Consider the following 12,459-nt stretch of genomic DNA (forward strand, 5'->3'; position numbering starts at 1 on the left):
TCCAATTTGAATTTCGCCTAAATGTCCCTTCACAGTCTCTTGACTGTAGAAGTCTTGGCTCTCATGTTATACACACTTTCCCAGACTGCATCCTGATATCTTGTCTTATGTTTGGAAAGTTTATTTCGGTAGAATTTAAACAACAACAAAACGTTAGTGTTTGTGAAGTCGGAGCCATCATTGGTTATAGAGGTTAAGATGTTAACACACACGTTGGTTTTAATGATCTTATGTGTGTCTTTTTGCCCGTTGTGCAATATTTCCTATTGTTTGCCTGTAATAAAATGATCAGCTTTAGTTCTTTAGCAACATCAGTCAAGACCAAACAGCTGAATCTGTAACTCCCTGTTTCATTATTACCCTGCAGTGTAGATGAATATGTACATACAGAGACTGAGAGACAGAGAGTGAGAGACAGAGACTGTGGGACAGAGAGTGAGAGACAGAGACAGAGACTTTGGGAAAGAGACTGAGAGACAGAGACAGAGACTGAGGGACAGAGACTGAGAGACAGCGACTGAGAGACAGCGACTGAGAGACAGAGACTAAGAGACAGAGACTGAGGGACAGAGACTGTGGGACAGAGACTGAGAGACAGAGACTGTGGGACAGAGACTGTGGGACAGAGACTGTGGGACAGAGACAGAGATTGTGGGACAGAGACTGTGGGACACAGACTATTTGAGTTTGTTTGCTGACTGTAGACTGGTTTGGATGTGGGACATCAGCAGGAGACCAACAGACAAGACTAGAATAGGATAGAATAGACTAGAATACATTTGTTGCTGGTGTAGAATCCACAGAGCTACTGGTTGAGCTGCTCTATGTTCCACCTCTCTTCTAACCCACCTGCAGCCTCACACAGTGACAGCATGTTCAGGTAACATGAAGCAAGTGTTGAGTAATAAAATGGACAGAAGCAGAGAAGTGTTGTGTTGCGCTCGTGAGTTTCTGAGCTCCACTCCTGCCCGTCCCTCTGCTCTGCCTGGTCTCCTGGTGTCCACCTGTCTCCCTCTCATCAGCGTGTCTCACTCACAGCCTGCACCTGCCTGCCCTCAGCTCACTCAAAAGTCCCAATGAAATGACAAAGCAAAGTGTCCTGCTGGGAAGAGAAACAACCTGGAAGCATCTGGACTTTACCCTCATTCCCTCATCACACAAGGAAACAAACAAGGAGGGATTCTTTGTTTTCTCTCGCTCTCTTAGAAGAGCAGGAAGGTTGTGATATCCCTACTATTGTTGTTGAACTTTATACATAGACCCTGAGGTAGAGTCATAGGTTGTGATAGAGAGAGAGAGAGAGATAGGGGAGAAACAGAAAGGAAAGAACCAGAGAGACGGCATCTCTTACTCTATTTGTCTGGGTCTCTCTCTCTCTCTCTCTCTCTGTCTGTCTCCCTGTCTCTGTCTCTGTCTCTCTCTCTCTCTCTCTCTCTCTCTCTCTCCCTCTCTCCCTCTCTCCCTCTCTCTCTGTCTCTTTACAGACTGGCCGGTCAGAGAGGATTCGTGCTGTCGCTCCAGATTAAGATGTTGCGAGTTTGTATTTTCTGGAGCTTCCTGATATCTGCAGTGATTTCAACAGATGGTGCAAAGAATCGAGCCGTCGCTGCCTCAGACAGACATAATACCTGTCACACGTGGGGAGGAGACGAGCGGCGCCTTCATATGGGCCTCCTCTTCCTCCTCCTCTTCCTTGTGAGTGCCGCTGTGATCGCACTGAATTATTTCTCTCCTCGTAGCTATAAATAGCAGACTGTCCTGAGCCACTAGCAGCTCAGGAGGGAACCACGGGGGCTGGAACACACACACGCACACACACATGCACACGCACACACACACTTGCACACATGCATACCTACACAGATGCACTAATACATTCATAAACATATACTTGCTTTGCTTTTGAGAACAGGAACACACTGAACACGCCTCCACAAAGGCCGTTTACCAATGTAATCAAAGACACACACACACACACACACACATATACAAATACAGTACATTTGCGTACATTCATACACACATGCAAACACACACACCCTTGTAGAACACAGCTACATACACACACTTTGGAGGACAGCACACACTGAACCAGTGCATTCGCAGACATACGTATACACTTCATATGCTTTACAGAACACACACAAAGGTACAAATATACTGTATACACACACAAGTGTATGTATGTATGTGTATATACTGTATATATACACACACACATACAGTATATGCTGACATGAGTTGCACGCACGCACGCACGCACGCACGCACGCACGCACGCACGCACGCACGCACGCACGCACGCACGCACGCACGCACGCACGCACGCACGCACGCACGCACGCACGCACGCACGCACGCACGCACGCACGCACGCACGCACGCAGACAGACTTTCAGCCGGCATTTCCAGGTGCGTTGCTGCCAAACACAAGCCTGTCGGTCACTTGTTGTCAGAGTGACGCCCCACGATCGCTCTGTGCCTCCACTTCCTGCTGCCTTTCTGAGCCATCCATCATGGTGCCTTTCAAGCACCAGCGTCCCAAAGATGATTAGCGTTAGTGATGTCATTGCCTCAGAGTCAAAGGCTGCTTCCTCTGCCTGAGCTGCCATCTTCGACCGATGCTCAGCGGTCACACGAGGAGAAGAAGGCCCAAAAGACGATCCCACGTTGTTAGAAGTCGTCACACATTGCAGTGGGAATCTGACCTGATGGCGATCACGATGCAGTCCGCCATCGTTTACACCTCAGACTACCGTGTGTCCTCATCATCTGCATCACAAAGATGGATGTGACTGAAAAGTTTAAGACGAGATGCAGCTTCCATAACAATAACAACAATATCAAGGCAGGAGTGTGATTCTGATTCTTCTTCTTTTTCCTCTTTGCTCGTGCTCTGCTGACGTCTCTTCACATTGTACATGTCCAGACATGTTCCCTGAGGGCTCCCAGGCAGCAATTGGGGGGATGGGGGTGGGGTGAATGTAGAAATAGAGTAGGCAGGTTAAGGCAAAGCGGGCTGATCAGATCACTTGATTAGATTTGCCCCAGTGGAGAATGACACGGATCAGACGTACCGGCCCAGAGTTTGTATGTTTGTGCTGTCGGCCATTTCTCCGCGTTTCCCTCCAGCGCCGGAAAGCTGCTGGAGCTCAGAGTTTTGACTGGTTGAATCAAACTTAAAAACCTAAACTGGTGCACTTGCTGGAAGTTAGATGAAGGACGCTTGTTGTGGCCACTTGGGTTTGCTCCGGCTTTGTTGCATGTTCGTAGGATTGGTGCGTAGGCGGGTCTCCTACCCTGCGTTCGTGCTGTCCCGGCCTCTCGTGTGAGTTTAACTATACGTGAAAGAATCGGTCGACACATTGGGCAGAACCACCTGATCCGTTTCCAGCCGCTCTGATCTGAGCTCTTCAGTAAATCAGCGTTAGGATTCAGTTACCATAAGCACCTTTAATCTCTCCATATGCCCTCGCTCGCACAGAAACACGATCCCCCCCCAACCGCCCGCCCACACTAATGAGGAAAACCACACTTCAGGATTTTTCACCCGTGATGTCAAATAATCTACAAAGGGCAGTTATTTATGGGGCGGGACGCATTAATAATACATTCCAAAGACACCCTGCTTCCCGAAAAGGAACTCTGCTCTGGTTTTGCGGCCGTTTTTGGACTCGCTCCCCTCAGATCGCTGCCGTCTTTGGCTGACCTTTGCTGTCACCGAGCTCTTTGTACCTTGTTCTCCCTCGGGCCGGCCCGATGCGAACAGGCGCGTTACGGATGGATGTTTGTAATGGCTTCCTCCCATCTCAAAGAAACAAGACTCCAGGGACACACCATGCATCTTTTAGTGTTATGCTGATGGCTGCCAAGCTCCCGTGCAGAGCACTGATGCCTTAAAACAAACCTCTGCTCCACTTCCTCCCTCACAGCTCATACACACGCAGTCCTGATGTTAAATATTGTTGTTTGAGTGGGATCTCTGGGTGAGAGCCCGTCTGAAGATAGAAACAGTTTGGACCTTTTGTATCGTCTCATTATTAAGCTTGGCCAAAGGTCGGCATGTGTTAGTCGCACTCATGCGCGTGAAGGTTTTTCAAACACAATCAGCTGGTTTGTGTTTGAGTCATGGGAAAATTCTACATTCATACCTTTTTCAATGAGAGGTGATTAAGAGTTAATACGTCTGAGGGTTAAAGAGGATTACAGACATGAGTCATCGGATTAAAGATGATGTCGCTCGCTCATTTTATGCCTTTTGTGGTCTTTGTTTTCCAGCTGACTTTCAGCTCGGCATTGACGATATTGCTTAGAATAGGAAAATGTTGGAAAAGTCATGCAAAAGTCTCTGCAGGACATGTTGTCTGATTCCCTGATGTTTTCTAAGAGCGACGTCGCCTCAATGCAATAAGAAGCATCTTAACAACGCCTGGATATCTGCAGGAAAATAAAGATTATGGGAGGAAAGGTAAAGACAGTAATATGGATGATAATAAGGTTGGCCAAGTCGTGGCTCCAGCCTGTGACCTGGCTCGTTAGTATTGATTATCTGTGTGGAAGCTGTAAAATAACTGAGCGGTGGAGTGCAGCCAGTCAATCTGCTGGAAGACTCTCAGCCAAAGCAACTTCCTGTGCTGGCCGCTTCCTCTTGATAGCTGTATGTCTCCATTCGTGACCTTTGTTTCCCATTTTAATTAGCTTCAGCTACATAGAGCAGCTCTACACAGAGCAGCTCTACACTAACCAGTCACGCTTGTCAGTGTTTTCCGAGTGCTGCTGACATGTTCTACCTTTGTATTCCCTGTTTGTGCGTAGAGATCAATGTGTATCAGGTTTACGTCTTAATGCCACAGTGGTTGTAAATATAATTATAATACTGTCGAAAAGTTGTGGAAAGGTTAAAGCTCAGAAACCCTGGATACGTTTCGAAGTTCTCCTCCATGTAAAATATGAGAAGAGCAAGAAATGAATTTTGACCAAGCCGCAGCTCGTGAGACAATTTTAAGCCAAAGTGTTTCAGTGCTCGCTGAACATGAAGTGGACTTTCCTAAACTCAGCCCTTCTGACAGTGTTGGTGGCATTATCATCATTATTACAGAGACACTTCACAGCGTTTACAGTTGAAAATGGGCGAAACGTGGCTTTATTCCATCTTGGCTAAGCCATAAAGACGGAGACTCAAACCCCGCTCACTCGCAGCGTAATGTGGTGTGGACGCAAGTCGAGGAGGGGATGAGGATTGTTGCTGAACTCATTTGGCTCTAACTCTACTGAGTTCAGGAAGAGGCCAAGGGCAGTTTCTTTAAGGCCAACAACACTCTGGAGAATCGCCTGTGCCAAGAAAAGCAGCGTCCAGGGCGGAAAATTAGGCAGGAGCTCGGAGACAAAAGTGTCCCTCATTGTCCCTGAAATGGAGGTGACCCTGACTGGAAGCTGCTACATGAAAAATTGATCAGCTTACAGCACAGATTATACACGGATACCCGGCCTGCACAGTTCTGTATAAAAGAGAAGGAATGAATACCAAAAGCTCCAAAAGCTCCATTCCAAAGCAATTTGGCAACCAAGTTTCAGATCTGTGGGTATTCAATTGTGTCCTGAAATAAGAGCAATTTACATTGGCTGTTAAATGAGCATCTTCTGCTGGTTGATTTCTCCCCATATTCTCATAAAGTAACATTCTTCTTAACATTCTTTGGCGCCATAAAGCTGCTGCTTACACCTGAACAATCCAATAGAGTCCAGTGTGTGTGAACGGCTGCAAGATCCATTTAAAAGAACGGGTTAAATAGTTATTATGCCAATAAGGTTAGAAATGAGGTGAGGTCAGGTGAAACATGAGGTGCAAAGGTTTGGTCTTTAAGTGTTTTTTAAACACCTGTGTTAAAGAATTTCACCACAGTCCCTTAATGTGACGGACTGGGCTGTGGTGACGGCAGCTCAGGCTGCGTTCTTGATCAATAGTGTCAATGTGTCAATACTTTCACATCAGCAGAGATGAGACGCCACTAAGACGAGACAAACAAACTTTACCGTACCTTTGGCACGCATGCACACACATTTTTGTTACCCACACTAGGCGATACGTCTATGACGTCTTCAGGAAGAAGAGGCTGTAATTTGTAGACATCGACTTCCTCGACGGTGCAGCTGTAGGATTACCGTAATTACACATGTAGGCTGCAGGCACAACACCGCCACCATCATTTGGAGAAATCCTCACACTGTTACAGGGTTAAATAAATTGCAGGTTCTTTTTGGTGTTTCAGCAGCTTTGATTTGGTGATCACCTGTAGCCAAATGGTGGAGAGAAGCTTCAGCAGGTGTGCGTGACCAACAAACAAAGACCTGGACTTATCGTATTATTATGCACGCACGCACCTGTTTCGTTAGGAGTAGTTTGTATTTGATACACTGCTTTAGGTAGATTTTTGAGGCAAAACCAGACAAGAAGTTTGACTTTGTTCTAAATCCCGGCGTAGTCTTGGTCAGTCCAGGGTCGCAGCTTTCCAATCTTTGAAGTATTTCCACTCAAATACATTTTAAGTCCTGCTGGATGATTGAATGTAAAAGTACCATTAATATAATCAGGAAAAATAATCTGTAAATCCGCTGAGTTGATAAGCCCCCTCCTCCTCTTCTTCTTCTTCCTCCTCCTCCACACTGACGGGCCCAGAGACACTACAACATGGTCCAAGTACATTAATCCCTTTTCATTTCCTGATGAGAGCGTAATCTTACTGCAGCCTAACGCAGAAACGTCTGTGTGTGTCTGTGTGTGTCTGTGTGTGTCTGCGGTGTCTTAGTGTGTCTGTGTGTGTGTTTGGTGATGCGACGGCTCAAAGGTGAAGCGTCCTTAAGGCGGCAGCAGAGATAAGCTTGCTTTGCTCTCACCTTTAAGATGGCTCCTCTGTAAAAGCTCACACTGCTGGCCAGCGGCGAGCGTATCGTGATGAATGACTCTCACCATGAAAGCGTCGACTGCATAATTTGCTCTGACCTGGTTTGAATCTGAGCTGCGCGGATGCAGGAAGAGAACACAGCTGCAGAACGATCAGGAACACAACGCTGACGGGTCAGAACACGTTAAACCTCACAAAAAAGGTTTATTCATGAGTTTGAAGCACCCTTTTCTGTTTATGCTGTTTGTGTTACGTTGCCTTTCTGCGTTTCAAAGGACAAGAAAAAAGCCAAACACAAAAGTGTCACAAGAAACCGAGCCTGAACACGAGATCAGCACAGGCCGTGGAGCTTCAGGTCCCTGAATGAGAATCGGGTGGATCATTCTGAAGGTCACTTCCTTTATCTTTATTAATAATCGGATATTCAGAGCTTAAGCTCCAAATCTTCTTCCCTTAGCGAGATGACACGATGTGGGCAGGTCTGTGCAGGTCGTTTGATTAAACGTTGACATTTACGAGGCCGAGTCGCCGGCCTGCATAGGACTTGAAGGCGGCGTCCTGATGCGACGCAGCCTCAGCACGTGGAGAGAATGTAGAGTCGAGCCGAGCGGCTCGTGCATTTATTTCACTCCGTCTCCTGGGCGACTCGTCGTGTTATGAATGCAGGCGCTCCGCCATCACAATATTGATACAGTGCAACGCCTCTAAAGCGGGCTCGATATTACCGATCGTTTCTTATTTCACAGCGTTGATGAGCCACCTCGGGGAGGAGGCGTCTGCGGATTCAGCGTATGATGGACGATGCGCCGTCTCGTCCCGTCACAATGAGGCGAGCTAAGTTAGTCCGTGGGTTATCAGACTACGCAGACAGGAGGCTGCAGACAGCTATTGATCTGCCGGGGTTCTCCATCTGTCACGGTAATCCAGCCGCCACCGGACTCTGCCACGTAGGCGGCCTCCTTGGCAAACCGGATCAAAGCGGCTTCCTCCTGGGCTCAGACGAGGCTAGAAGGTCAGAAGGTCAACAGGCAATATGTTTGACTCATCCAGGACCTGAGGGCGGCAGAACGTGATCCTCTGGCAGAATGGCAGATGTTCCATCAGTTGATTAATTTTCTGCTTGAAATGTATGTTGACACTCAGATTAAGTGAATGTAAAGGCGGCAGATTATCATCACATCAATGCACTTCATGTTGATGAGATTTGACTCAAGTAAATACACTTGTGTATTGTAACTAGATGAAGATGAAGACTCTTTCCCCATCATGTGCGGTTATGTGCTGCTCAGTCGACAGGAGCAAGTAAAACAACAAAATCCATCTGATTGATTAGGCTGCTGTGCATTGATTATGGTTTGGGATTTTGGTCTGCAAATGACGCCGGCCACAGTGCTGCAGCAGGTATGTGGACTTGGAATCAATCAATCACTTTTAATCTCGCTAAAACTCAAGAGGAAACTAATGGCATTACTTTTTACTTTTGCTGTCGTGTTCGCAGGCCGGTTTATTGTTACTGTCAGACAGATGGTGTTTGTGCATTCGTGAGGACATCCTTGTCCTTCAGTCACCTGTCTCTGTGTATGTCAGATAGTATTTATCAAACCGTATGTTACATCCAGGATCCAAACACTCATCACTTCATTAATGGGAGGCAGTGGCTCAGTGGGTAGATCTTCCGCTTGAGAACCTGAGGGGTTGCCGGTTCGAGCCCCTGCCGGGGCGAACCCTCAATTGCTCCCCCCTCTGCGAAGGGTGGTAATGTGATGTAAGTCGCTTTGGATAAAAGCGTCTGCCTAATGATCGTCATGTAATGTCAACACTTCATCATTGTGCAAATCAATCAAAGATCAGGACACATTCTTTGCCTGCATTGATCTCACTAAGGGGTGAGTCTTCCTGGGGTGAAGCACACCGATGAGGCCCAAACACTCACTCGGGTCCTACGGTACCATGACATCATCATGTAAGGGACTTAGAATGTGTCGGAACGGCGTCAGGGAAAGTAAATAAAAAAAGTGACTATGTTGTTTGGTTTTTATCTTTGATGTGAATGTTTCACATTTATTACAGTGGGACTCCAGAAATAAAGGGTGTATTATCCACAAAGCTGACAGCCAGAATGGCAGTGTAAAAGTATTATTGTTCACTCCCCAGTTAAGTATGAAGGATCATGTTGTAGTATTTGTAGTACCGCCCGATGTTACCTTGCAGAACTCTGTGTTCCCTGCGTGGAAGAAAGTGCTAACTTGTCAAAACGCTGCGTAGGATTCCCATGTTGAAGCGACTGGGGCGGTTTGAGGAGGAGCAGGTGGAGCCTGTGTTCAGGTCATGTCACCTGTCTTTCAGTTGTGTCATTGTGTTGTGATATCTAACAATACAATAAATGACTGAGAAGTAAGTGGCGGTGACGGATGCTGTGTCACTCACACAGTGTCTCACATACACATTGTACTTACAAAACATTTAGAGATATTGATGGAGATCAAGTTTGATAGCGTGTAAATGTTGGAATCTAAGACCTCAACAGTAAATGTCACTAAATTTGTATCTTCAATATTTCCATGGACTCCAGGTTTAAATCTATGTGGCTTCCTGTAGTCTGTGCTGCTGCAGCTGGTTATCCATCACACACACACACACACACACACACACACACACACACACACACACACACACACACACACACACACACACACACACACACACACACACACACACACACACACACACACACACACACACACACACACACACACACAGCCACGATCCCAGTCAAACAAACTAAAGCGCCAGTATCAGTTTAATGGTGTGGTTGGTAGGATGGATTTTATTTCTGGACTTCATTAATCCAGGATAATGTCATTGCCAGGTTACTGCTCCCTGCTCTTTGGTGATTGATGCGGCCATAATTAAAACAATTTGTCAAAGTGAAACAATCTGGACACTTTTGCCCGGCAACAAATCATCTAAGAGGAGGTTTGTGCACTGACCTCCAGACTCCTGAGTGCTCCATACAGTGAGGAAGATCAATACTATCCTCCCTCTAAATGTGTTATTTTAACAGAACAGGGTTGAAATGTGTGTGTTGCAGCACACTTCCACTGTTATGTTAATAATCTTTAGAGAATAAATCATGTCTGTGACTATGAGGGGTTAGGGAAGTCCCATTAAATGTATTAAAATGTTAATGTTGAGTGTAATCAGGCCCTAAAAGTTCAGATTAATTAGGCCAAAATATAAAGTAATCTGAACAACTTTCATTTTGGCCTTTGACCTTTCAAATTTCAACCAAGTGGCATGGAAATTTGTGGAGACATTTGTACATGTTCCTTGTAAGAAGAGCAGCTCCTTGGTGCTAATGATGTCATTTGAGATGGATTGACTTTTGCACATTAGGTTGTAATATGGAAGCCAGTAATCATAAAGATCTTTACATCCATTAAAGAAGTCACTTATATTTGCTAACATTTATTCCCATAATGGATGTTTAGTGCTTTTGAAATGTGTTTCTTCTCACTCCTCTCAGTACTGAGGTCAGAGAACTGCTGCAATAACCAAGGAAGCATCATCAATACGCTGTGCAGCCATCTCACAGATTCATCTCCGTGCTGTGTGTCTGTGTGTGTGTGTGTGTGTGTGTTTCAAAGAGATTTAGTGTTGTGTATGTGTGTGTGCCTGCATATACCTGCATTGCTTATTTCCATAACAAGTAACACCTGCTGGGAGTAGCTGTTTGACTGCACTCCAGAGAAACAGATGTTCCTGCACGGCCTCACGGCCTCATGGCCTCACACGAAGCCTGTAGTCAGCAGGATGCTCTATAGGATTCCTTAAGAGTAAACACACACACAGACACACAGACACACACACACACACACACACACACACACACACAGACTAGTATAGGGCTGGAGCATGTTTAAACACGCTGGCATTACCCTGATCCCCTCCAGGGGGGTTTGTTAGCAGTATCATCATCTTCCCTTACGCAGGCTGAACCTTCAGTGTGCACGCCGGGGCCTCGTCCACATCAGCCTCACTCTCCCCCCGGTCATAAATCATGCCTCTGTCCTCTCTGCGGTTTGACTCGGCATCTCCGGTCTTCCGTTCTCGATTAGTCTGGTGGAGCTTGATCGGCCCGGTCGTACGCAGGGCCGGGACGCCGATGATCTGCTTTCAGCGAGGATAAGATGAACACTCAACAATCCCTGTGGGTAAACCAGGTGGCTGCAGAAGCAAACAGCAGCATATAGATTACAACACGTCATGACAGACCGCATACCTCTGCCAAGGCCGGGCCAACTATGACTCTGTCACTGAATGATGAAAGTGAGCAGGTTATAGATTCGACCTCTTCTTTGGCCGTATGTCATCAACACAGAGCATTGTTCAATTTTCTAATCATCCTCACGTTTTCAACATATTGGCTTTTAAGTTTATTGTAATTACTTTAGTGATTGTTGGTAGTAATAATAATATATTTTTGACTATAATACTATAAAATGATAAGAATCAGTTAAAGAAAAAGTGTAATATGTGTAAGGCAGCGTAAGCGTGTTTCTCCATCAGACGTCCGTCTGTGTTTAACCAGATTATTCTTAATCCGCTGACCTAAAACAAAAAACGCTTTCATGGTTACATGGATAAACGTTAAACCTGGTTGTGCCTGACAGCAGGTGGTAATCACATTACTGAAGAGCACAGAAATGCAATGAACGGTGAATGATGACTTGGGACTTCAATTTGTCTTATGACTGATAAACACAGTTAAGAGGGAAACAGCCACACCTCACTCACTCACTCACTCACTCACTCACTCACTCACTCACTCATCCTAATGAGCTGGAGCATGTGTGATATTATCTACAGAGGACACATTGAACAAAGCTCATTCAATCATTCAAAAAGTGCAGGGAGCTTCATGTAAGACGGAGCGTGTCTTTATTGAAGATCAGTGTTACATTAATAAGGATGCGTTATACGAACCATAAGGCTGGAAAAGCATGTAATTGAAGACTGCAGCCCACCGACAGAACTGCAGAAGCAAAACTAACCAAAATCCTGTATGTTGATATAAGTATGAGGTGGACCTCTGTATGTAATGTATATAACGTGTCCCCTGTTCTGTGTCCCTTATGGAACATGTCACATGGAATGAAAGCGTTTCATCATCTGAAGCGTAAATGTTTTTTTTGAAACATGAAAGCTGACCCTGCTCCTCTCTGCTCCCTCAGCGTCTGCAGTCGTGGCTGAGCTGGGATGATCCAGGCGGACGTTAGGCTGCTGGATGCTCTGTGCGGGCGCAGGAGGCTGCTGACCTTGGCCATGAAGCTGCCCTGCTCGCTATACTGCTCGCTGTGGTTCCTCCTGCTGCTGGGGGCCGGATCGCTGCTGCTGCTGGTTCACCTGCAAGACCTGACTGAGATGGTGCAGCAACAGACTCAAGGTGAGAGCTTCTTCGTTCACTTTGATTAGCAAAGGCCTCAGTTCTGAAGCCACACTAGCTGCTATAAAAGGCCTGCTGTCTTAGAGGGGGGAGGGTCTGATGTGTGTGTGT

At 46.2% G+C, this 12,459-nt stretch overlaps 1 protein-coding gene across 2 annotated transcripts in view; it reads left to right on the top strand.

The window, feature by feature from the left end:
• The window catches only part of LOC143016589 (carbohydrate sulfotransferase 8-like), a 42,603-nt gene that overhangs the window by 592 nt on the left and 29,552 nt on the right, over positions 1-12,459 (top strand). For both annotated transcript variants that reach the window (XR_012965542.1, XM_076170987.1), the window contains exon 2: positions 12,137-12,348. Coding sequence is in view for 1 of the 2 variants with exons in the window: in XM_076170987.1 (XP_076027102.1) it covers positions 12,162-12,348 (187 nt within the window). In the remaining variant the exon portion in view is untranslated. The remainder of the gene's footprint in view (positions 1-12,136; positions 12,349-12,459) is intronic.

Source organism: Genypterus blacodes, unplaced genomic scaffold (assembly GCF_046128005.1).
Source record: "Genypterus blacodes isolate CSIRO-AG114 ecotype Tasmania unplaced genomic scaffold, CSIRO-AGI_Gbla_v1 ptg000237l_1, whole genome shotgun sequence".
In the NCBI taxonomy this organism is placed as follows: Eukaryota; Metazoa; Chordata; class Actinopteri; order Ophidiiformes; family Ophidiidae; genus Genypterus; species Genypterus blacodes.